The sequence below is a fragment of the Schistocerca nitens genome, chromosome 4 (genome assembly GCF_023898315.1).
Source record: "Schistocerca nitens isolate TAMUIC-IGC-003100 chromosome 4, iqSchNite1.1, whole genome shotgun sequence".
Taxonomy (NCBI): Eukaryota; Metazoa; Arthropoda; class Insecta; order Orthoptera; family Acrididae; genus Schistocerca; species Schistocerca nitens.
Genome location: NC_064617.1, coordinates 873,879,401 through 873,906,719, shown reverse-complemented (window position 1 = coordinate 873,906,719; position 27,319 = coordinate 873,879,401). Strand labels below are relative to the sequence as shown.

At 39.8% G+C, this 27,319-nt stretch overlaps 1 protein-coding gene across 1 annotated transcript in view; it reads right to left on the bottom strand.

Moving 5' to 3' along the window:
- Window positions 1–3,861: 3,861 nt before the first annotated feature.
- LOC126253363 (serine/threonine-protein phosphatase 6 regulatory ankyrin repeat subunit A-like) overlaps window positions 3,862–27,319 on the bottom strand; it is a 199,494-nt gene continuing 176,036 nt past the window's right edge. Inside the window, exons 9-10 of the mRNA XM_049954637.1 lie at window positions 18,139–18,240; window positions 3,862–5,267 (exon numbers count right to left, since the gene is read on the bottom strand). Coding sequence (XP_049810594.1) covers window positions 4,809–5,267; window positions 18,139–18,240 — 561 coding nt within the window. The 3' untranslated portion in view covers window positions 3,862–4,808. The remainder of the gene's footprint in view (window positions 5,268–18,138; window positions 18,241–27,319) is intronic.

Sequence of the window (27,319 nt, the reverse complement as noted above, 5' to 3'; positions counted from 1 at the left end):
ATGTCAGAGACAGCAAAGGACTTGGAAGAACAGTTGAACGGAATGGATAGTGTGTTGAAAGGAGGATATAAGATGAACATCAACAAAAGCACAACAAGGATAATGGAATGTAGTCGAATTAAATTGGGTGATGCTGAGGGAATTAGATTAGGAAATGAGAGACTTAAAGTAGTAAAGGAGTTTTGCTATTTGGGGAGCAAAATAACTGATGATGGTCGAAGTAGAGAGGATATAAAATGTAGACTGGCAATGGCAAGGAAAGCATTTCTGAGGAAGAAAAAATTTGTTAACATCGAGTATAGGTTTAAGTGTCAGGAAGACGTTTCTGAAAGTATTTGTATGGAGTGTAGCCATGTATGGAAGTGAAACATGGACGATAAATAGTTTGGACAAGAAGAGAATAGAAGCTTTCAAAATGTGGTGCTACAGAAGAATGCTGAAGATTAGATGGGTAGATCACATAACTAATGAGGAAGTATTGAATAGGATTGGGGAGAAGAGAAGTTTGTGGCTCAACTTGACTAGAAGAAGGGATCGGTTGGTAGGACATGTTCTGAGGCATCAAGGGATCACCAGTTTAGTGTTGGAGGGCAGCGTGGAGGGTAAAAATCGTAGAGGGAGACCAAAAGTTGAATACACTAAGCAGATTCAGAAGGATGTAGGTTGCAGTAGGTACTGGGAGATGAAGAAGCTTGCACAGGATAGAGTAGCATGGAGAGCCACATCAAACCAGTCTCAGGACTGAAGACCACAACAACAACAAACAATACAATTGGTTTGACCACTTGGAAAAATAATGCTTTTCCAGTTAGTCTACTTATTCTTTTGCCCTTCACTCATCTTAGTGGATAAAGTTTCACATGTTTAGAGAACCGATCTAAAACTGTGAATATATGAGTGCAACTCCTTCTATACCCAAACAAAGGATTCAAAAAAATCTGCAGTGATTAACTGCCTAGGTGCTTCCAGCTGAAAGCTCTGCCAAAGCCCTTGAATTGATATGCTAGCTGTTAATGCTTTTTGACACTGATCAGATGCAGTGATCCGCATATGCACCCACCTCACGTGTTCTCAGAAATCACTGTCTCTTGTAATATGGCCATATGCTTGCATGCTCCATGACATCCACATCTGTCATGAATCAAACCAATTAGAGCATCGACAAGCTGACTCAGAAAACACAACTTCCAGTCTTTTGTTGGTTGCTTGATTTGGGGAAGGGAACCAAACTGTGAGGTCATTGGTCCCATCAGATTAGGGAAGGATGCGGTAGGAAGTTAGGCGTACCCTTTCAAAGGAACCATCCTGGCATTTTCCTGAAGCAATTTAGGGAAATAAGGGAGAACCTAAATCAGGATGACTGGGCATGGATTTGAACCATCATCCTCCCGAATCAAAGTCCCATGTGCCAACCACTGCACCACCTCGCTTGGTCTTCCAGTCTTTCTGATCTTTCTTTCTTCTCTGAACTGGTAGATTTTATAATATATCTTCACCTTCAGATGTTGTCAAGACCCCAAACTCTGTTTCGCGTGGGCTAGGTGGTTATCCCTGTTCTGTTTCCGTTTAATTTCATGACAGATTTGCCAAACTGTGACTTGGCTTCTGACCTCTTTCATAGTCCTCCAGAATTTGGCACTTCTCAGGCCTTATCCCCCTCTGCAGGTAACATGGACAATGCATCTGCTATGAGATTATCTCAGTCTTTATTGTACCTGAACTCCAGATCAAATTGTTGCATATACATGGCCCCTCTTGCTAAACATGGATGTCTAAGGCAGCACCTTTTCATAAAACTAAGTGCCTTACGATCCATCAAAACTGTAATGACCAAGCAGTTGATAGCACACTGGACTTGCATTCAGGAAGATGACAAGTCAAACCAACATCTGGCCATCCAGATTCAAATTTTCCATGATTTCCCTAAATTACTTCAGACATGTGCCAGAATGGTTCCTTCGAAAGGGGACAGCCAATTTCCTTCCATTAGCCGAGCTTGTACTCCATCCCTAATGACCTCGTTGTTGATGGGACATTAAGCACTAATTATTCCTCCTCCTCCAGATCGAAAGCTATAGTGTGGTTTGCCAGTACATGTCCTTCAAATTTCTGAAAACTATGCATTATAGTTAATGCCTTCTGCTCATCCACTCTGTAATTTTTCTCTGCCACTGTCAACATCCTACTCACAAATTCCATGGTATGGTGACCAACCTTACCCTCTTCACTTTCCATTTGGCAGATTTCTACAATTCCACACACATCGGTAATTTAACTTCCATGCATCTACCACCTGACAAGAGTTCCTGTCTTTTTTATGCACCACACATAAGGAATAAATGTACACACTTAATTCTAGGCCTACTGCCTGCTCCTATGCTAAATACGTTTGTTCAATTTGCTCAGTGAAAGTGCAATGGACAGTGTCATGTTCTTCCAACCTTTATGCTATCTTTCCTTCAGTTTCCTTAACTCATGCATCAAAATTTTTGCATACTTCATTTGGATCAGAATCTACTTTTGAATCTACTTTTCATTGACCTTCTGCTCTAATTTTCATTGGTACTGAGTAAACTGATTTTCCAAGTCAGACTTTACATCAGATTTTAACTTTGTCATTTCTTCATTGCCCTTACTTATTAGGGTTTGCAATTCCTCTTTGAGGCTGCCTAACATTTCGGTCAGTGACAATAACAAAACATTTTGCTCATCTGTCTTCACCTCTGCAGCCAACTGTATCTCCACTTCATTTATCATTAACTCAGTATCATCAATGGCTGCAAACAGTGAATAACTGCAATTAATTTCCTGTGTTTCCACTTTCACATGTTCTGACACTAGAATACTTGGGGATTCTAAACCCATTTTCTCCTCTCAAAAATTCTCGTTGAATGCATATCAGTACTAATCACTTTTGTGCTACTTAGTTCCTTCTTAATCCTTTTCATGTCAATTAAGGTCTTCTACATCATCTTGTGAAGTGGAGTGTACTGGGTTTCTATCGGAATTGGTCATTCTTTTCTAGAACGTTACTAGTGTGCCCAACAGCTGACAAAGAATGTGATAGCTTAGCTCTGTATGTGGACAGCGCAGCGTTGTCGGCTGCTGGGTCTGCTTTCTCCATGGAGGCTTGGAGCTGCCTGCAGCACTGACCCTCACCGTCATCACTTGGTGCCACCCCCTTGCCTTTTGGCCTGCTGGGACTACCTGTAGCCACAGCTATATGATCTCATTCAGCAATGCTATCTGGTCTGGGTAAAGTGTCTGACCTACTTGTGCACTCTCATTTTTCTTGCCACAAGGAGGATGCCTTTTCACCTCAAACTGCTACTGCTCAACTACAGCCTGCGAACCACATCTGCCTGAACCAAGTATTCATGCTGCCTACAGTTCTCTGCCATAGTTTATAATAATGCACATCTACTGACTAAGCTGAATCCAAAAACGGCAGTTAATGTTAAAAGCTTCTTACCAGTGTAGTTTTGCTGTTCAGTAACAAAAATACTTACTGAGACAGCCATATTTTGAGATGTGCTTAGTTGTAATTGACATTGTTTAGTTTGGCCATCAGGTAAGTAAATCTGACGACTTACCTCACGGGCAGAGCCACTGCCACTGCTGATTTAGAGGATGTGAGAGGAGGAATATTTCATTGTTTGTCTTCTGACAACTCATGGGCATGTGACTGGTGAATGCACATTCTACAGACAATCATCTTCAAATGTAGATATTTGTGGGAAAGAATATGAAATTAAAATAAGGGTGCTGTAATACAACACAATGAGTAAAAGATAAATGACATTCAGAATGTTTATTAAATCTGTAAGATTGTGTCTCATACTGCATTACATATTTAGCAATAAGTACAACTGTTGTTAGTAATCAATTAATTGTTGCCTCACACAGATAACAAAACACTTTTTCATGCACTTACAGTGTCACAACTTTGGGATCACTGAGGATGGCAGCAACGCACAGAACAATTCACACAAAGTATTCTGAACTGTGCTCTCTTCTAAAGATTAGTACTTGGGGGACAGCAGCCAAATTACTGCGTCCTTATTATAGACAGTCTTTCAGGGCTCATAACATACTAATTTATATAGGTTACCAATTAGTAATAAGATTGGTACAGATGCAGCTTGATGTGTTGCTCGACAATCTGCATATTGGCCATTAAAAATAAAAGTTTGACAACTTCTGCTCTAAACTATATTAAACCTTTCTTGCTACTTTCTTAGCAATCTCACCCATTGTTTCAGAATACAATGTACTGCATTGGAATGGTGTTTTACTGCATCTTCAGCAATATCCAAACTGTTTTCGTGCCCCATATTGTAAGCTATACATTTATCGCTGCTTGGTTTGAAAAGAAATGAGAAGGAAATTTCAAATATTATGTAATATAATGGATTGCTGTGCACAATCTTGCTTAGTGTCACAATATACAGATGCCCTGGTTAATAAATTGGTGTATGTTAAACACTGACACATATTCATATTTTAATTTTTTCTAGAAATTAATTTTATTCATACATAAACATGACACAATGGGAATATCTTACAAAATGTTTAGTTATTCATTCCAATGATACATGAATCTGATATAAAGAACATGAATACTCTGTGGCCAAAAGCTATAATGTGTAATGGTCTTTTCGTTGTGCCCGTCTGCAACTCAGTGGGCCATGTTTACACTGGGTAGCAATCTATCCCTTTTCCTAACATTCTTAATATTCCAGCCTGAAGTGTTTAAAAACACTGTAAATTAGACCTGACTGCAACATTTGCCTCTTACCCATATACAATCAAAGTCGATACTGCATATAATCTAGTAAATCATGAGTTGTTTCAAACCAAGGCCTATGAGCCAACTGGTAGACAGTCTTACCATCTTTGTCTTGAGCACTGATATCTGCTCCTGCATTCACCAGAATTTCAAGCATGTCATATACATCAGTATAATACCAGTCACTGCTGACTGCTAACATTAAGGCTGTTCTGCCATCAGCATCCCTGTCATTCACCGGCACATGTGCTTCCTCCACCAAGTACTTTGTTACTATGTAATTTTGTGATGTAACTGCAAGGTGCAATGGTAAACGTCCTTTGTGGTCATATGCATTTTCAGTGTGACCACTGTCTATTAGTTTCTTAACCATTTGCACAGTCGACTGTACTGCGCAGTGCAGCAGTGTAGTATTGTGCTCAGGATCCCACCAGCAGTCAGACAGGGACTTTCCCAAAGAAATCAAGTAGTCCAACATCTGCAAAACAGAAATACATAGACTAGCAAAGTTTTTACATTTTTAGAATTGACGGCTCTTTAACCAAAAGCTAAGATTAAAACAGAGTTATGATTGATTTAACAAAGGGCCATTGCAAAAACATTTCAAATGACATAGCACAAATAACATGCTGAGTGTATATTTTTTGTCAAAAATTAATGCTTTGTTGTTTAAGTATCATGTAGGATATGGACTGAAATGAATGAAAGTTTATTAAAATGTTAAAAATGGGAGAGGCAAGAAGTAAGAGGAAAACTTACAGGGAGCAGCCAAATAAATGAATGAAGCAATGGAATATTATGAGCACTGTAATTATCACTATGACACAGACTAAAGTATCTTACAGTTTAGGAAGAGGTATAATGTTTAGGCTGTCATTGGCACAAATATAATAGCAAAGCATACCTCTCCAACAAATTCTGTGTATGAGGTGTTGCACATGTGTGGATTTCTGAATTACGAAAAGGACACAATATCTGTAAGTAGGTAACCAAAAAATACTATCCCATAACAAGAATACGAAATATCTGGATAGTTACTTACGAAAAAGAGAAGATGATGAGTAGCACAGAGGTAATTAAAAAAAAAAAAAAAAAGACTTGTACATACAAGGGGTGCTGAAAAGCAATGTCTCCGAATTTTTGATGTAAAAACTCTTAAACATTTTTAAATAAAACAGATTTTATTAACATTCTACATCTTTGAAACTTCCCGGCAGATTAAAACTGTGCCGGACCGAGTCTCGCTGCCAGGAAGTTTCATATCAGCACACACTCCGCTGCAGAGTGAAAATCTGATTCTGGAATTCTACATCTTTATTCTTCATGTTAGTATATTTATTTCTCAACATAATCACCCTGGCAACAAACAAATTTCTCCCAGCAAGAGACCTGTTCAATGATACCGTCACTGTAGAATGTTTGACTTCAGTCACATCATCATCTCTGCTTGCAACGCTTCATTACTGTCAAAGTGAAGACCTGGAAAGTGTTCTTTAAGTTTCAGAAAAAGATGAAAATCAGATGGGGGTCAAGCCATGACTGCATGGAGGATGATCAATGACAGTTAACCAAAGACATTGGATTGTTACAAATGTCACAGCCATTGTATGTGGTCTGGCATTATGCTGAAGGAGAGGGTGTCCCACGTATGGACAAACTAATTGAATTAAAGACTCAATTATAGCATGCTTTTTCTCATGAACAGGCATAGTTACATTACAAACTGCCGTGTTACACAAAACAATTCAGAGCCTTCTAGCAGCAGAGGGCTTTAAATGTATAAACATGAAGAATAAGGATGCACTATGTTAATAACATTTCTTTTATTTAAAAAGCTTTAATAGTTATCACATAAAAAATTCAGTGGCATCACCTTTCAGCAGGCCCTTATATTATCAACGATCAGACTAATTGTAAGTCCCTTATCAGTTGTGTGCAAAACACACACACATTCACACATAAATAACATACATGTACATGGCTACTGTTATCTCTGGGTGTTAAGGCACAGACTTAGGCTTACTCTAAGGTTTATCACCCAGAGATGGCAGCGGCCAAGCATGAGTGAGTTACGCATGAGTAATTGTGTGTGTTTTTTGTTTCCAATGGTTCATCAAAGGTCTTCTACCAGAAGGTACCAACATTTTCATTCTGTCTGTATGTGCCTTTCAGTGATGTTACACTTCTGTTTAGGCAAGTGATTTTCTTCAGTAATTTACATTTTATACTGTTATTATTCCATCTCAGATTATCTACATCTATATTAAATACATATTTCACAAGTTGGGATACAGTGCACAGCAAAGGGTATTTTGTACCACTACTACTCATTTGTCATCTTTCCTATTCCACTTGTAAATAGAGCATGACAAAAATGGCTGTCTGTATATCTTCATATGAGCCCTAGTTTATGTTATCTTCATGGTCCTTACATGAAATGTATGTTTGTGGCAGTAGAATTGTTCTGCAGTCAGCTTCAAATGTCAGTTCTCTAAATATTCTCAGTACTGTTTAATGAAAAGAATGTCATATTTCCTCCAGGGATTCTAATTTGAGTTCATGAAGCTTCTCTGTAATGCCTGCACATTGATTGAACCTACCAGTAACAAATCTAGCATCACACCTTCGAATTGCTTCTTTTAATCTGACCTGATGGGAATCCCAACACTTGAGCAGGACTCAAGAATGGGTCACACAACTGTTTGTACAACCTCTTCATTAAAGGTGAGCTACACTTTCCTAAAATGTTCCCAATAAACTGAAGTCAACCATTCCTTATCTGCTCATTCTATTTCATATCACTTTGCAACATAATCCACAGAATTTAATTCACATGACTTTGTCACACAACACACTACTAGCGTTTTGTTCAAATACCACAGGATTGTTTTTCCTGCTCTTCTGCATTAACTTAGATTTTTATACATTTAGTAAAAACTGCCACTCATCACTTCAAATAGAAATCTATGTATGTCATCTTGTTTATTATCACAGTTATTCAAGGACGACACCTTCTCTTTCCCCACAATGTCATCAGGAAGCACCTACAGATTGCTGTCCACCCTGTATGTCTAATCTTTTATGTGTGTAGAGAACAAGAGTGGTTCAGTAATATTTCCTGTGGGGCACTACTACATCTACATCTACACTATGCAAACTACTGTGAGGTGTATGGTAGAGGGTACACCCCATTGTACTGTTTTCTTCCTGTTCCATTCATGTATGGAGTGCGGGAAAAATGATTGTTTGAATGCCTCTGTGCATGCAGTAATTATTCTGATCTTATCCTGATGATCCCTATGTGAGCAATACATAGGGGATTGTAGTATATCCATAGAGCAATCATTTACAACTGGTTCTTAAAACTTTGTTAAAAGACTTTCTTGGGATAGTTTACGTCTGTCTTCAAGAGTCTGCCAGCTCAGTTCCTTCATATATTTGTGACACTCTCCCACGGATTAAACCATGACCATTCATGCTGCCCTTCTCTGTATACAGCCAAGATCCCCTGTTAGTCCAATCTGGTATGGGTCCCACACACATGAGCAATGTTCTAGAACTGCTCGTGCGAGCCATTTGTGAGCAATCTCTTTTGCAGACTGACTGTGCTTGCCCAGTATTCTACCAACAAACTGGTCTACTAACTACTTTATCCACGACTGAACCTATGCGATCATTCCATTTCATATCCTACAAAGTGTTACACTCAGGCATTTGTACGAGTTGGCCGATTCCAACAGCGACTCACTGAAATTATAGTCGCAGGATACTACATTTTTTCATTTTGTGAAGTACAAGATTTTACATTTCTGAACATTTAGAGCAAGTTGCCAATCTCTGCACCACATTGAAACCTTATCAAGATCTGACTGAATATTTATGCAGTTTCTCTCAGATAGTACTTCATTATAAATAACAGCATCATCTGTGAAATGCCTGATTTTACTATTAATATTGTCTGCAAGGTCATTAGTATACACTTCCTTGGGGCACACCCGAAGTTACTTCTACATCTGATGATGACTCTCCATCCAAGATAACATGCTGTCTCTTCTCTACCAAAAACTCCTCAATCTAGTCACAAATTTCACTTGACAGCCCATATGATCATACTTTTGACAATAAGCATAGATGCAGCACTGAGACAAATGCTTTTCTGAAATCAAGATACACTGCTTCTACCTGGTTGCTTTGATCTAAAGCTTTCAGTACCTCACGTGAGAAAAGTGCGAGTCGGGTTTCACATGATCGATGTTTTCGAAATCCACACTGGTTGGCATTGAGGATGTCATTCTGTTCAAGTTATTTCATTATGTTTCAGCTCAGAATATGCTCTAAAATTCTATAACAAATTGATGTCAAAGGATACCGGACAGTAGCTTCGCGGATCACTTCCACTACCTTTCTTGTAGTTGGGCGTGACCTGGGCCTTTTTACAAGAACTGGGCATCATTTTTTTATTGAGGGACCTATGACAGATTATAGTTAGAAGAGGGGCTAAATCAGCCACAAATTCAGCATAAGATCTCACGGGACTACATTGGGCCCTGGAGCTCTGTTCAATTTTAACGCTTTCAGCTGTTTCTCAACACCACTGACACCAATACTTATTTCATTCATATTTTCAGTGGTACAAGGATTAAATTGGGGCAGTTCTCATGTGTTTTTCCTTTGTAAAGGAACATTTGAAAATGAAGTTAAACATTTCAGCTTTTGCTTTGCTACCCTCAATTTCAGTTCCTATCTCATTTGCTAGGAGCTGGACACTAATTTTGGTGCCACTAACAGCCTTTAAAAATGACCAGAATTTCTCTGGGTTCTATGAAAGATCACTTGACAATATTCTGCTATGGTAGTCACTGAAGTCATCATGCATTGCTCTCTTGACAACCAAGCAGTGTTCATTTAGGAACTCTCTACTTACAGCCCTATTCTTTTGTTTTACACCTATTATGCAGTAATCTCTGTTTCTTTAGAAGTTTGTTTATGGTGACTCTATACCATGGAGGTTCCCTCCCATTATGAACTGTTCTGCTGGGTGGTCAACTACTCTTTTAAACTTGAGCCAGAGTTCTTCTACTTGCTCCTGACCTGTGCTGAAAGTTTCAAGTTCCTCATTGAGGTATGACACTGCTGATGTTTTTTCTAGTTTATTTAAAATATATATATATATATATATATATATATATATATCTCTTTCTGTTTGTTTTAGTTGTCCTTTGTACTTTGGTAATCATTATTGCCACAATTGTGTCATGGTCACTGATACCAGTTTTGATGTGGACATTCTCTATTTGTTGCCATTAGATCCAATATACACACATCAAAAATAGTTTTGCATCACTTCGGTTCCAAGAGTTCTGGAACCTGTACAGAAAATTGAAATAGAGATCAACATAAACACTATTCCTGCCCTTTTTATTGCCCATGTAAACCACACATTGCATACAAAATTGTTGAGGCTTTCGTGGCCACTTGTTGACAAACTGCCTATTGGCTTCTGTCTCGGGTTCTTCGGCCGACGTTCATCTAATGATTTTTCTGACGTTTCGCCAGCACGAGTGGCTGGCATTGTCAAAGCTTCACCCCACCGGCAATGGAGGGTGAAGCTTTGACAATGCCAGCCACTCGTGCTGGCGAAACGTCAGAAAAATCATTAGATGAACGTCGGCCGAAGAACCCGAGACAGAAGCCAATAGGCAGTTTGTCACACATTGCATGTTGTACCACCATACAGTGAGACCTTCAGAGGTGGTGGTCCAGATTGCTGTACACCCCGGTACCTCTAATACCAGTAGCACATCCTCTTGCATTGATGCATGCCTGTATTCATTGTGGCACACTATCCACAAGTTCATCAAGGCACTGTTGGACCAGATTGTCCCACTCCTCAATGGCAATTCAGCGTAGATACCTCAGAATGTTTGGTGAGTCACATCATTCATAAACAGCTCTTTTCAATCTATCCCAAGCATGTTCGATAGGGTTCATGTCTGGAGAACATGCCGGCCACTCTAGTCAAGCGATGCCATTAGCCTGAAGGAAGTAATTCACAAGATGTGCACTATGGGGGCTCGAATTGTCGTCCATGAAGACGAATGCCTCACCAATATGCTGCCGATATGGCTGCACTCACGGTCGGAGGATGGCATTTACGTATCGTACAGCCATTACGGCGTCTTCCATAACCACCAGTGGCATACGTCGACCCCACATAATGCCACCCAAACCAGCACGGAATCTCCACCTCGCTGCACTTGCTGGACAGTGTGTCTAAGGCGTTCAGCCTGACCAGGTTGCCTCCAAACACATCTCCGACGATTGTCTGGTTGAAGGCATATGCAACACTCATCGAAGAAGAGAATGTGATGTCAATCTTGAGCGGTCCATTCGAGTGTTGCTCAGTCCATCTGTACCACGCTGCATGGTGTGGTTGCAAAGATGGACCTTGCCATGGATGTCAGGCAGGCCTATTGCACACAGTTTGAATCATAACATGACATCCTGTGGCTGCATGAAAAGCATTATTCAACATGGTGGTGTTGCTGCTAGGGTTCCTATGAGCCATAACCCATAGGTAGTGGTCATCCACTGCAGTAGTAGCCCTTGGGCAGCCTGAGCAAGGCATGTCATCAATAATTCCTGTCTCTCTCTATCTTTTCCATGTCTGAACAACATCACTTTGGTTCACTCTGAGATGCCTTGACACTTCCCTTGTTGAGAGCCCTTCCTGACACAAAATAACAATGCGGATGCAATCGAACCATGGTATTGACTATCCAGACACGGTTGAACTACAGACAACATGAGCCGTGTACCTTTTCCTGGTGGAATGACTGGAATTGATTGGCTGTTGGACCCCCTCTGTCAAATAGGCACTGCTCATGCATAGTTGTTTACATCTTTGGGAGGGTTCAGTGACATCTCTGAACAGTCAACAGAACTGTGTCTGTGATATAATATCCACAGTCAACATATATCTTCAGGAGTTGTGGGAACCAGAGTGATGCAAAACTTTTTTTGATGTGTGTATTTCCATTGTGAGAGGGGTTCCTGAATTTCTGTTCTAGGTAGTTTTCAGAGAAGACATTTAATGAAGTTTCACAGGATGCCTTATAATGCCCACCACTAACAAAACTGTAATTACCCAATTAATTGTTGGATGATTAAAGTCTCCACTGATGATTACAGTTACAATAGAAAATGAGTCTGATGGGCAATAAAAGGATCCAATTATCAGTTTATGTGCACCTCTGACACTGAGTCTTGCCCAAACAATCTCACATACAGTATCAATTTCTATGTTGGTGGATTTCAGTTTCTTGTCTACTGTGATAAATACACCACCTTCATTTCCCATTGTCCTATCCTTTTGTTATACTTTAAAATTTCCCCAAAAAACTCAGTTATGAATTTCAGGTTTCAACCAGCTTTTCTGTACTTAGTATTATGTGAGCTTCACTGATTTTCATGAGCACTTCAAACTCTGGCACTTTGTTGCGAATGGTTATGCAGCTTACTGTTGGGATTTTAATACTCTCACCTGTAAGAGGCATTTCTTTCAATCTTACACTGATATTTCTGTGTTTCCTACAGCTACTGTTATCTGGATTGGATGGAGAGTCACCTACTCTAAAAAACCCTTGCACCCCTGAGTAGCAGCCTCTGATATGTAGTACATACGTGACCTATTTATGGGAATCCTACAGTTCTCAACCCTATGGCACAAGTCCAGGAAGTCACAGTGCAGTTTGCAACAGAACAGATACTGATGATACACTTATCTCTAAGAAAACTTGCAGTTGAGGATGACGTACTGGGTTCTATTGCTGAAGGAGTCTTTGAGCCACTCGTGTATCTGGGAACCTAATGCATGTACTTGGACCTTTGTTAACAGTCTGGAGGGGGGCACCATGTCAGTTGCTTTCTGGCAATCTAGGAATGTGGAATCTGCCTTTTGACCTTCATCCATGGTTCATTGGATATCATGTGAGAAAATGGCAAGCCATTATCCTATAACAACAGCATCTAAATTTCCAAGACTTTTTTGATTTTCTGATTGCAGTGAAAACAAAAAAGATGATTACAGGGAAAGTTAGGTGGAAAATCTCAGACACAGGTATCACTTTCAATATCTACACTAAGTAAACTATAGATGAGGACAAACAATTTGTACTACACAGAGAAAAAACAACGCCACTAGTGCAGCACAATCATTTTTGCTTTTACAAGGAAGTCACTGAAGGCAGTTAGATAGTTATAACAAAAAGTAAGTTAAGATTGGCTCTTGCATTACATATTTCTACCCTCTCTGAGAACAAATCCAGTTCATGACATAACCAGCTTCATGTGTTCTTCATCAGCACTGTCTGAAGGAAAATCTACAACTATATCTTCAAAAACAGTGATAATTAATTCTTTAAATTTACATAACTGTATTAACACTCTTTGTAAGTGAATCTTCCTGGTAGATGAAAACAGTGCACTGGACTGAGATGCCATTAAGTTTCAAGTAGGCCAGGCTCCAGCTTTGAGACCAGGTGTGACATGAGAAGGGGCAAACTCCTTCACAGAAGGAAAGGTTTATTATGACTCCCTGTATGCTCTTAGTATCACTAATTTGAATATCCAGCTATAATTTGTGGCACAGCGCTCAGTAGAATAGTCATCCATCAACACTTGCTTCATCTCCATTAACAGAAATCTGTTTATTACAATAAGTCCACTGAACAATGTTGATAACATGAATTTTGCAATTGCCAAAAGTGGGGAGTTATTCACCAGCAATTACTAGCTGACTTCCTTTCAAGGTCATCTTCTTTATTCTGCCAGTTTTAACTTTTGACTCTTGTAACTATTTTGATGAATTACTACAAACTGACTGGGAATGATGAAACATCCAATGTGCTCAACTGATCTGAAAATAAATGTACCTGAAGATGCTATTTTACTTTTGTGAAACTGGTGCCAGCAGTAGGGTCTACTATTAAAGGATCATAAACAGCTGTTTGCGTTTTATCTTTAGCTGTGGAAGCCCATATTATAATGTTTGCTTTCTCTCTAACTTTTACCATTTATTCAGTGGCAGCTAGTAAGTATACATTCTGGATGTTCACAAATTTTTGGGGTCAGATAAATACGAGAGCATGAAATTACACTACTGGCCATTAAAATTGCTACACCAAGAAGATGACATGCTAAAGACATGAAATTTAACCAACAGGAAGAAGATGCTATGATATGCAAATGATTAGCTTTTCAGAGCAGTCACACAAGGTTGGTGCCGGTGGCAACACCTGCAACGTGCTGACAAGGGGAAAGTTTCCAACCGATTTCTCATACACAAACAGCAGTTGACCGGTGTTGCCTGGTGAAACGTTGTTGTGATGCATCGTGTAAGGAGGATAAATGCGTACCATCACGTTTCCAACTTTGACAAAGGTCAGATTGTAGCCTATCATGGTTGCGGTTTATCATATCGCGACACTGCTGCTCACGTTGGTCGAGATCCAATGACTGTTTGCAGAATATGGAATCGGTGGGTTCAGGAGGGTAATACGGAATGCCGTGCTGGATCCCAACGGCCTTGTATCACTAGCAGTCGAGATGACAGGCCTATTATCCGCATGGCTGTAATGGATCGTGCAGCCATGTCTCGATCCCTGAGTCAACAGATTGGGACGTTTGCAAGACAACAACCATCTGCACAAACAGTTCGACAACGTTTGCAGCAGCGTGGACTATGAGCTTGGAGACCATGGCAGGAGCGCCTGCGATGGTGTACTCAATGACAAACCTGGGTGCACGAATGGCAAAACGTCATTTTTTTGGATGAATCCAGGTTCTGTTTACAGCATCATGATGGTCGCATCCATGATTGGCGACATCGTGGTGAACGCACATTGGAAGCATGTATTCATCATCGCCATACTGGTGTATCACCCTGCGTGATGGTATGGTGTGCCATTGGTAACACGTCTCGGTCACCTCTTGTTCGCATCGACGGCACTTTGAACAGTGGACGTTACATTTCAGGTTTGTTACGACCCGTGGCTCTACCCTCCATTCGATCCCTGCGAAACCTTACATTTAAGCAGGATAATGCATGACCGCATGTTGCAGGTCCTGAATGGGCCTTTCTGGATACAGAAAATGTTTGACTTCTGCCCTGGCCATTGAAAACGTCTGGCCAATGGTGGTCGAGCAACTGGCTCATCACAATACGCCAGTCACTACTCTTGATGAACTGTGGTATCGTGTTGAAGCTGCATGTGCAGCTGTACCTGTACTCGCCATCCAAGCTCTGTTTGACTCAATGCCCAGGCGTATCAAGGCCATTATTACGGCCAGAGGTGGTAGTTCTGGGTACTGATTTCTCAGGATCTATGCGCCCAAACTGCATGAAAATGTAATCACATGTCAGTTGTAGTATAACATATTTGTCCAATGAATACCCGTTTATCATCTGCATTTGTTCTTGGTGTAGCAATTTTAATGGCCAGTAGTGTAATAGCATCTGCTGTATAACAATTAATCACTGCCAACATTAATAATAATAATAATAATAATAATAATAATGTGCATAACTTGTTTGAAAAAAGAAAGATTTGTTTTTGTGTTATTTTGTTGTTTTGTACATGATTGAGTACCATTCAGGCCAAGAACAAAACAACGTTTAAGGTTTCACTACCCTCCGCTTCACGTTTTTGTGTAAGTGAGAGGTCTCGTGCATTCTTTATTCTGAACAAACATTCAAACCCCTAACATATGTATTAGTTAATGAACTTCTGATCTGAAGATGAGACACTTTTATGTTGCACCATCACAACAATTTATGCTTATTATAACTTCTTTGTTAAATGTTCATTTGCAGTCTCACTTATTTGATTTTGTCACTTTCTCAGTCAACAGATCTGTTCTGGGAGGCCCTTGTTCCTTTGCACATACCTTTTCCTGGTAATTTTCTTTTCTGTTAGCACTCAAAACAGATTTGACAGAGTTCATACTGACATTACACACAAAAGCTGATTCCTGCACAGTAAACAACCAACTCCAAATATAAACTGCCATTTGTGGAAATGATTAAATTCAAGCAGTATTGTCTATCAACATGGTCACTTAACTAGAATAAAATGACATGGTGAAAACCAAAAGGGCCAAAAGCACACTGTTGTTGATTCCACATTTAAATGAATGTCAGAGAAACCAGCATTTCATGAATGTGCATGTAAATGCAGGTCTACAGCACAGATAAACCTAACCCACCATAAGATTAACAGATGTCAGAAGCTACAGTCTCACAATCAATGATAATGTGCATGTGCTTCTGAGAATCTCAAGTAGACTACTGTATGATAAAATCCAAAACTTAATAAACTAGAATCTCATTGAGAATCCCACAAAATAGTTTTTCTGTCAGTATAACTATAACATACATTAATGTCCAAACTAATTTTACCATATAGTGAGTGAACTCATATATCTGAGGAATGTCCTACTATCTAGTGGGATTAATGGCAAGCGAATGAGGATAAAAATCTGCCGCAGTGTGCTATCACCTGGGGGGACTTATGTAAACTTGCAGCTGAGTGGTAACCGCTAGCTATGCATGCCATGAACTATGCACATTGTTTATCAGATCCCTAGGTATTTGGCCCATAATGCAATTACATCACACCAGCTGCACATGTGCAAAAGCTTCTTAAATATTATTATTATTATTATTATTATTATTATAAACATGCACAACTGCAGGTGTGCTCACGACCCTGTTGTCAAGTTTCGTGGAGTCTGCAGGAGTAGCAATGTAGGATAGCATGGTAAATTTAGATTACTGCATCTACATTTTGTTTAACAGCATTCAAAGAAAAATAACCAATAAATCCACAAGGAGTCAAAACGCTGGGTGTTAACATGCTCTTGTGCTCTTACCCAACAGGCACTGCTGCATTTATTCATTGATAAAGTTCTAGCAAACGATAAGTGGCAGGCTTTCCTGCATTTTGGAGGGCATACAGGCACTGACTTCATTAAAAGTGGCCATGTTTGAGCACCTAATTTTCAGTGCACAAATAATCTGATTGGAATTACCTGTTGCATTCATACACACATACACCTCACTTTTGTCTGTTCGAAACATTAAAAATACTAACAGTAACTTCAAAGTTTAAGGGGCATTCAAATGAAACCCAGTCACTAGTGTAAAATAATGCTGGGCATTTATGGTGGTTCCCCATTCCAGGAGCTGGACAAGCAGTGGGTCCTTGTGGTCTAAAAAGGAGGACCTCATGACCTTACCAGAACTGGTGTGTGCAACCTTTGATTTCTTTGGAGGTGGTGAAGTCGCATGTTTCCACTGCTTGCCCTGATGTTTGCTTTCCAGTTCAAAATGGTGGCACCATGTTTCATCACCTTTGACAATAGCGACAAAAAGCCATATTCCTCCTCATGATAACATTGCAGATGACTCAAAGACAGCACTATTTGAGTATTGCACTGTTCAGCAGTCAGTTGGTGGGGAACCCACAGTGCACAGATTTTTTGAAAGTTCAAGTTTTGATGCATTATAGTGTGGGAAGTGCCCACGCTAATACCCAGTAACTGATGGATCTTGTCCACAGTGATTCTGCGGTTGTCCAGGGCTAAAGCAGTTACTTCCACAACCATTTGCAGTGTGATGACATGTTGAGCCCATCCAGGATGAGTATCATCTTCCAGTGACTCATGGCCCTCAAGGAACCGTTTGTATCATTCCAAAACACTTGAACAACTCATGCTGTACTCACTGTACACAGCCTACATCTGTCGATACATTTCACGGCCTCCAATTCCCTCTGCCGCCAAAAATTGAATCACTCCTCATTGTTCCTGCTTACTTGCCTGCATGTTCTATAGTGGATGATAACTTGTGTGACCACCTTCTCTTCGGTGTGAAATCACACTGGTGCTATGCAGCATCAAATGGTGTGCACGCATCAGTCTCTCTACCAACAGATGTGTCATACCCGCAGTTATGTGGTGCTGCCTTACTTGCAAGACAAAGGTAGACACACTGACCAGGTTTCATTTGAATGAACCTCATACATTTGATGAACAACAGAATCTGTTAATGGAGGCCCAGTTCATTTAAATACAATCATGGCATTAAGAAAGTAGTGAAGCACACAGCAATAAAATTAATTAATTTTTTAATTTACGTTCAGTAATAAAAGAGCTGTTAGGTAACATAAATATGTTCAAAAGTAATCTAAAGCTGGTTTGGAAGAGAGGGAGGTTTGTTTGCAAACAATAATCTCAGCACAATAAATATAATTCTACCTAAATTCACTTCAAAAAGCACTTTAGCTTACCTCCACATCTCCTGCTGTCATAGCTAAATGCACTGCCCTGATGCAAGATTCCTGTGGAATGTCCATGAAGCTGCTTCCTGCCTTCCATAGGGATTTCACTGCCTGCACCAGAAAAAAATTAAGGTCAAAAAACATGTCGTTGTGTTAAGATATTCCCCATCTTAGTTTATAATTAATCGCACACTCACATGACTCTATATATAAAATCTATTTTATCAATAAAGTACTTGCTCGAATATTCATCTAGCTTGAATATTCATATTCTTCTGAAATCTAATTTATTTATCATAGAAGTTAACTTTTATATTGAATGTTTAAGTTATGTATTTTTTAAAAATTATTTATATAATAGAGGGAAACATTCCACGTGGGAAAAATATATATAAAACACAAAGATGCTGTGACTTACCAAATGAGAAAGCACTGGTAGATAGACACAATAACAAACACATACACAAATTTCAAGCTTTCACAACCCAAGGTTGCTTCATCAGGAAAGAGGGAAGGAGAGGGAAAGACGAAAAGATGTGGGTTTTAAGGGAGAGGGTAAGGAGTCATTCCAGAGAGTGAAAAGACTTACCTTAGGGGGGAAAAAGGACAAGTATACACTACCACACACCAGATGGATATGTGTGTGTGTGTGAGTGTATACCTGTCCTTTTTTCCCCCTAAGGTAAGTCTTTTTGCTCCCATGATTGGAATGACTCCTTACCCTCTCCCTTAAAACCCACATCCTTTTGTCTTTCCCTCTCCTTCCCTCTTTCCTGATGAAGCAACCTTGGGTTGCGAAAGCTTGAAATTTGTGTGTGTGTTTGTGTGTTTTTTATTGTGTCTATCTACCAGCGCTTTCTTGTTTGGTAAGTCACAGCATCATTGTCTTTTATATACGAGGTGCGGCTAGAAAAAAAACCGGACTGATGCTGGAAAAAACATTTATTTACAATTATTTACAATTTCATGTTATCTCCTTCAATGTACTCTCCTCCTCGGTCTCTACACCGCTCCATACGAATTTTCCACTGTTCATAGCACTGCTGCAGATCATTTTCGGTAAGTCCATACATTACTTCCATCGCTTTTTCTTTTACTGCTTCAACAGTCTCAAATCTAGTTCCTTTCAAAGCTGACTTGACTTTAGGGAAAAGAAAAAAGTCACAGGGGGCCAAATCAGGTGAGTAGGGTGGATGATCTAAGATGGGAATGTTGTGTTTTGCCAAAAACGTCTTCACTGACAATGCACTGTGAGCTGGGGCATTGTCTTGGTGAAGGATCCATGACTTTTTTCTCCACAAATCGTTCCGTTTTCTCCGTACTTGCTCACGTAGGGTAGCCAGGACGCTAATGTAGTAATGCTGATTCACTGTTTGTCCCTCTGGTACCCAATCAATGTGCACAATCCCTTTGATGTCAAAAAAAAAAAAAAACAATCATCATTGCCTTGAATTTCGATTTTGACATTCGTGCTTTTTTTTGTCGTGGAGAACCAGGAGTTTTCCAATGCATCGATTGGCGTTTAGTTTCGGGATCGTAAGTAAAAAACCACGATTCATCGCAAGTAATAACATTTTGTAAGAAGGTGGGATCACTTTCAATGTTTTCCAGGATGTCAGAACAAATCATTCTTCGGCGTTCCTTCTGTTCAATTGTGAGACACTTTGGAACCATTTTTGAACACACTTTGTTCATGTTGAAACTTTCATGAAGAATCTGCCTAACACTTTCCTTGTCAACTCCTGTTAACTCAGACACTGCTCTGATTGTTAAACGGCGATCTTGTCGAACAAGTTTACCGATTTTTTCAATGTTTGCATCAGTTTTTGCTGACAATGGTCTGCCAGTGCGAGTGTCATCACTGGTGTCTTCGCGGCCATCTTTAAATCGTTTAAACCACTCAAACACTTGTGTTCGCGATAAACAATCATCGCTGTACACTTGTTGTAACATTACAAACGTTTCACTTGCAGATTTTCCTAGTTTGAAACAAAATTTGATGTTAACACGCTGTTCTTTCTGTACACTCAACATTTTCCGACGCACAGACAAAACGTCAACTAGCTTAAAACAGACGCCACGGGCAGACTGAGTGCAGGAGGCAGATGAAACTCGAGCAGTAGGCGGAGCGAGAGTCACGTGACAGGCCACGCGACTTTCAGCCTTATTGCATTCGTTTTATTGTTTCATCAGTACTAGTCCGGTTTTTTTCTAGCCACACCTCGTATAAAAAATTATTTATGTACATTGCATATGTAATTTCAACAAATTAGTTAACAAACTACATATTCATAATTTGTTTTGTATTTAGCTACATACTTATACTAATTACCACAAATGTTTATATTCAACAATTATGCAGCTTCCCAGAAATGTGGGCGAGTGACCTTTGCAATAGGCAGGAGCATAACTGTCAAACTGCCATGCACAAGCTGCACATAGTTAAGTGAGGAATTGTGTCAGAACTATTAGTGGCACACTGTAATGTCCAGTTCCTGTCCTTGTCCTTACAGTACGAAGAACTGAGCCTACTTTCACACAATCCTCCAGCCTGAAGTGTCGCTAAAGGGTCACATGTCCTCAGCATCTGTTCATTTCCCAGGATATCGGGGCTGACAGGCCAGATAAGGGTAGTGAGGGAGTCAACCCACATATAAAATCTCACCTCAAAACACACATTCATAAGTACATTGATCCCTAATGAAGCAACAAAGGTGGAATATGTTCACTGAGACAAGTCTACAGAGCCAGAAGTATTTAATTCATGTCACCTATAATCTACCTAAAATCAACATACTGACATCTTTCCTGTTGCAGTTACATTCATTTATGTGTTAATATGACCCCCAGACTCCGATGATATAGTTGCTGAACAGTTCAGAGAAAATTTGAGTCTCATAACAAATAAATACCCCACTCATATGGTTACAGTTGGTGGGGACTTCAACCTTCCCTCGATATGTTGGCAAATATACTTGTCAAAACTGGTGGTAGGCAGAAAACATCTTCCGAGATTGTCCTAAACGCTTTCTCAGTTAGTCCATGAACCCACGTGAATTGTAAATGGTTGCGAAAACACACTTGACCTCTTAGCCACAAACAATCCAGAGCTAATAAAGAGCATCATGACTGATACAGGGATTAGTGATTAGAAGGTCGTTGTAGCTAGGTGTAATACCGTATCTTCCAAATCCACCAGAAACAAACGCAAAATAATTTTATTTAAAAAAGCGGATAAACTGTCACTAGAAGCCTTCCTAAGAGACAATCTCCATTCCTTCTGAACTGACTATGCAAATGTAGACGAGATGTGGCTCAAATTCTAAGATATAGTAGCAACAGCAATTGAGAGATTCATATCTCATAAACTGGTAAGAGATGGAACTGATCCCCCATGGTACACAAAACAGGTCCAAATGCTGGTGCAGAGGCAACAGAAAAAGCATGCGAAGTTCAGAAGAAAGCGAAATCCCAAAGATTGCCTAAAATTTACAGACGCGGGAAATTTGGCACAAACTTCAATGCGAGATGCCTTTAATAGGTTCCACAATGAAACATTGTCTCAAAATTTGGTAGAAAATCTGAAGAAATTCTGGTCGTATGTAAAGTACACAAGCGGCAAGACGCAGTCAATACCTTCGCTGCGCAGTGCCGATGGTACTGTTACTGATGACTGTGCCGCTAAAGCGGAGTTATTGAACGCAGTTTTCCGAAATTCCTTCCCCAGGGAAGATGAATGGAATATTCCAGAATTTGAAACACGAACAGCTGCTAGCATGAGTTTCTTAGAAGTAGATACCTTAGGGGTTGCAAAGCAACTCAAATCGCTTGATACGGGCAAGTCTTCAGGTCCAGATTGTATACCAATTAGGTTCCTTTCAGATTATGCTGATACAATAGCTCCCTACTTAGCAATCATATACAACCGCTCGCTCACCGATAGATCTGTACCTACAGATTGGAAAATTGCGCGGGTCGCACCAGTGTTTAAGAAGGGTAGTAGGAGTAATCCATCGAACTACAGACCTATATCATTGACGTCAGTTTGCAGTAGGGTTTTGGAGCATATACTGTATTCAAACATTATGAATCACCTCGAAGGGAATGATCTATTGATACGCAATCAGCATGGTTTCAGAAAACATCGTTCTTGTGCAACGCAACTAGCTCTTTATTTGCATGAAGTAATGGTCACTATCGACAGGCTATCTCAAGTTCATTCCGTATTTCTAGATTTCCGGAAAGCTTTTGACACTGTTCCTCACAAGCGACTTCTAATAAAGCTGTGGGCCTATGGGGTGTCGTCTCAGTTGTGCGACTGGATTAGTGATTTCCTGTCAGGAAGGTCGCAGTTCATAGTAATAGACAGCAAATGATCGAGTAAAACTGAAGTGATATCAGGTGTTCCCCAGGGAAGCGTCCTGGGACCTCTGCTGTTCCTGATATATATAAATGACCTGAGTGACAATCTGAGCAGTTCTCTTAGGTTGTTCGCAGATGATGCTGTAATTTACCGTCTAGTAAGGTCATCCGAAGACCAGTATCAGTTGCAAAGCGATTTAGAAAAGATTTCTGTATGGTGTGGCAGGTGGCAGTTGATGCTAAATAACGAAAAGTGTGAGGTGATCCACCTGAGTTCCAAAAGAAATCCGTTGGAATTCAATTACTCGGTAAATAGTACAATTCTCAAGGCTGTCAATTCAATTAAGTACCTGGGTGTTAAAATTACGAACAACTTCAGTTGGAAAGACCACATAGATAATATTGTGGGGGAGGTGAACCAAAGGTTGCGTTTCATTGGCAGGACAGTTAGAAGACGCAACAAGTCCACTAAAGAGACAGCTGTAGACAGATGTAGATGTAGACGAGGTCATCATAACTGGAGACATGAATATAGACTTGCTGAGAGACATTCCCTCCACAATAAACCCAAGGGGACTGTATAGTTGCAACTAGTATTCTTCCATTACTTACCACACATCACACAGTCACGCTCTTACAGATGTAATAACAGAAAACAAACACTGACAGTGTAAGAGGTATTGGACAGAAACTTGTTCCAGGTCTCACAGCATATGACATAATAATTGTGGTCTTCTGCTCAGAGCACTCAAAGCTCAAATCATATCACATAACATGTAGGAACAAATATAGACTGTCATGTTCTAATAGTGGATTGTTCAATGGCACCCAATTATTTGTTTCTGATTCGGGTTCTTTATTAGCCATTGACCATGTGTAATGGAACGGACTTTATATTGATATACAATAGCAATTACCATATTAACTACTTTTCACAATGCTTGTACAAAGACTTATCCTATATTAACCTGTTGTACAGCACTGTAATCCTAATCCTAAAACTCAATTTCTACACTACTAGTATCCTAGAATTCTCTGAAACTGTAGAATGGATTGTTTATTAACCATTTATACAACTCACTTTTAAAATTATTGAAATGTGTATCCATTGCAGAATGTGGCAATTTATTACAACATTTCAAACAGTTTACTTTGTGAAAGTTGCCTGTTTGTGCCAACCTATGTCTAGGAAAGTCAATAGTTGTCTTATGTCTAGTGTTACAATGGTGTATGTTCTCTCTGCCATTAAACTCTGCTACGCTGTTTTTTACATACATCAATAACACATAGATATAAAGATTTACTACTGTCATTATTTTGGTCTTAGTGAATAAAGGGCGCCAGTGTTCCCTTGAACCAACCTTACACATTATTCTTAGCACGTTTCTTTTGAATCAGTAATACATCACTGACGTGACCTAAGAGACCCCACAGCAACAGCCCATAGGACACGCAAGACTGAAAAAGTTTCGAGTAAGTTATCCTAAGATATTCTTTTCTCACTAGTTCATATAATTTCCGTATGAGATAGGGCACTCTTGATATCTTTCTGCAGACATCATTAATATGGGGTTGCCAAATTAGTTTGGAATCAGTATGTATTCCAAGCAGTTTTACAGATTCTGCTTCTATGTCTTTAGCTAGTCCCAGCAGCAGGTGTTGAGTTTTGTCCAGATTCTGCAGTAGTTTATTATATGTGAACCAGGTAGTGTTAAGGAGAGTGTGTCCTCTGATTTCTGGCATAACCTAAACCTATCTCAATCTGTGGTGATTAAAGTTGTGTTGTCAACATAGCAGATAACTGACAAGTCCAACATAATGTGGCAAATTGTTAATTGCAACAGTGAAGAAGAATGGTCCAAGAACAGAGATCTGAGGCACATCAAATGTGATTTTCTTCAGTGAAGAATGCTTATTTTGAATTGACACAAATTGCCTTCTAATATTTAGATAAGAACTAATTACTTTTAATGCTGTATTATTTATTCCATAATACTGTAGTGATCCCACAACAGATGGTAAAACTGATGAGCTCACTAATGAGCTTGCAGTTTTCTGTGACCAGATATCTCCTATGTGTATACTTTAGCTGACAATTGACTTGTGAAAAATAATGAAAAGAGGCATATTAAATAAAAATAAAATGTGAAGCCTGAATGCTATGAAGGACACAGAAGACTACAAAACAGTGTAAAGCAATATGTTCAAAAAGCCAAAATAAAGCATACTCTTTTCACTGCGTGCAGCAATATGTGCCCTACAATCCTGTGGAAGGATCTCTACAGCCTGAGTGTCACAAAGATAAAATAAGAAACAGGTTTTCACATCTCAGCTGATGAAATGAATGAATACTTTTGAGCATCATTAGTACTCAGCACTCAAGCTGCTGTACTAGTCTTGACAGACACATTTAATTTCAGCTTACAAGAAGCTTACTATGACATATTCTTAAGAATGAGAACTCACAACCAGCTCTGGATTACCAGCCAATTAAAATCTTATCTGCTGTGCCCAAAGCCCTGTAATCTATTGTTCTCAAACAACTGACTGAATAATATGCAAATTCTACTTACATACAAATATCAGTCTGATTTTCACAAACACCAACATCCAAACACTGCACTGATTAAGGTAACTGATAACCCAAAATAGACCGCAGACAACCATAGGGTCACAGCAGTAATACTATTACACCATCAGATACTCTCAACTTAGGTATACGGCTCAGAAGAAAATATGACAGGTGTAATTTTCAGATGATGCACTGAAGTGGGTTTAAAGATAATAGAAAAACAGACAGCAGTTCACAGAACTGAAAAGTCATCACAGAATCATGTTCTTTCAGGAGTGCCATAAGGGTCAGTCCTGGGCCCAAAACTGTTTTTCTTGTATGTCATATACATCTCATTTGTTCCATTAAAGATCATTTCTGTGCCAATGACCTCCAGTTTTAATTAAATGGGAGACCTGCAGCTATCAATATTTCCATTATCCAGATGAATGACCATTTGATTTCTGTGTTCAGGTAAGTGCAAAACCTGGGGCCTAAACTAAATGCAAAAAAGCCTCCAATAATTTCAGTTTCTCAACAATAAATATGTTTTGGATTCTGTGAACAGCTGCCCCCTATTTTTCTTGACAATATCTGTAGTAATCTACCAGTTTCTACACCATATCATACCAGAAAATGGCAAAGACCTGGGGAGTAACTTCAGGTGCGCAGCTCAACTAGGCAGAAAATATTGATGCCACATCGAGGAAGACTTCCACTTGTCTCTATGCCTTCCAGAAGTTTCAGATCATATTTCCACAGGATGTGAAAGGCGAACTGGTGAAACCACTAATTCTGCCACAGCTCCCCTATTGTGAAGTAATACTACACAGCATGAATATTCAAAACTAGATGATTAGAACTAGCCATGAATGCTTGTGTGTATTACATTTGCAACACCCTTCTATTTGACCATGTCATTGGTTCACTTGCTCATTCAGGATGGCTGTAGTCAGACAAGTTATGTGGCTACCATATGCTATGTCTACTTCATCAGCTCCTCAGTGCATGTAAACTGCAGTACCATCCATCACATATTGAGTAACTTTCAAGTCATCATGACCACAAAAGAAGGTCTTGTTTATCTAGTGTGCTGGTGTAAGTGGTCAACAGCACACTGGATGGCAAAGAGGTTGTGAGGAGATCGATAGTAGGTGCCAACAGTGAGCCTATCAGGAGAGAGGCCAATGACAGACTCGCAAGTAATGCGCCTCCAACACCCTCTTGACTGCCAATATTTAGATTGCTGCTGTGGACCAGAGGGCTCCAGTCAGTCATCCAGTGAGTCACCAAGTTGAGTCATCAGTCACAGTTCCAGGCAGTCACAGTCGCAGTCGCAGTAAGTCAGAGCCACAGTCTCTAGCAGAGTCAGTCAGTACATAGCAACCAGAGCAGTGTACACAGTGGGACTTGTCCTTCACGAGCAATGACACTAACATTGACTATTATGGAAGAGTTTGTACAACAATGACTTGCTTAAAGATAAGTAACTTTCTGTTCTGTGAATAAAGAACCCTATTATGCATGTGTGCAGTTTTGTTATAGAAAGAGAATACCAGCCAACAAACAACACCTTCTCCTTGCTTCCTCTGGTACAAGACTCAACAGTGGGCAACACAAAACTAAACTGGCAACAAGTATAATTCAGTGCAGAGTTTGCTTGCTTCTCTTGTGTTTTATTTTGCAGGGATGATAATGTATTGTTGTGTTCTTGCATGTATTCCAGGAAGGGAGCTGCAGAACCAATCAAATGTCTCTTTTCAGTGGCTTTGCTTGCTTTTTGGTATAATGTATTTGTGTAAACCATGGCTCCCCCACTCCCTCCACCCCCTGCCCCTGTGCCACAGCCGCAGATGGCCAATGTGATGGTTCTGACACTTGCTTTTCAGCTTCAGAACCAACAATTTGCTGACAGTACAACAACTACTGGCTGCACAAGCTGCGTTGGCTGCCCAACAGACAAACCGACAGGCCTAGAAAGTGCCACCTACCTGCCTACCACCGCTCTGGCAATTTAATGACACCAAAGAGAAATGGCTTGAATATCTGACACAGTTCCAAGCACATTGTGAAGTTCATCGAGTTCAAGGTACTGTGAAGCTAAAATACTTATTTCGATTGTGGGGTCCCCAGTGTTCAGGTTAATGCAAAAGCTATTCCCAGTTGCATCTTCTGAGGAAATCAGTTATGACCAAGTAATGGCTGCATTAACCAAGTACTAAGATCAGCAAGTCCAGTGGTACACAGAATTAACGCGCATGACTAGGAAGTGTAAAT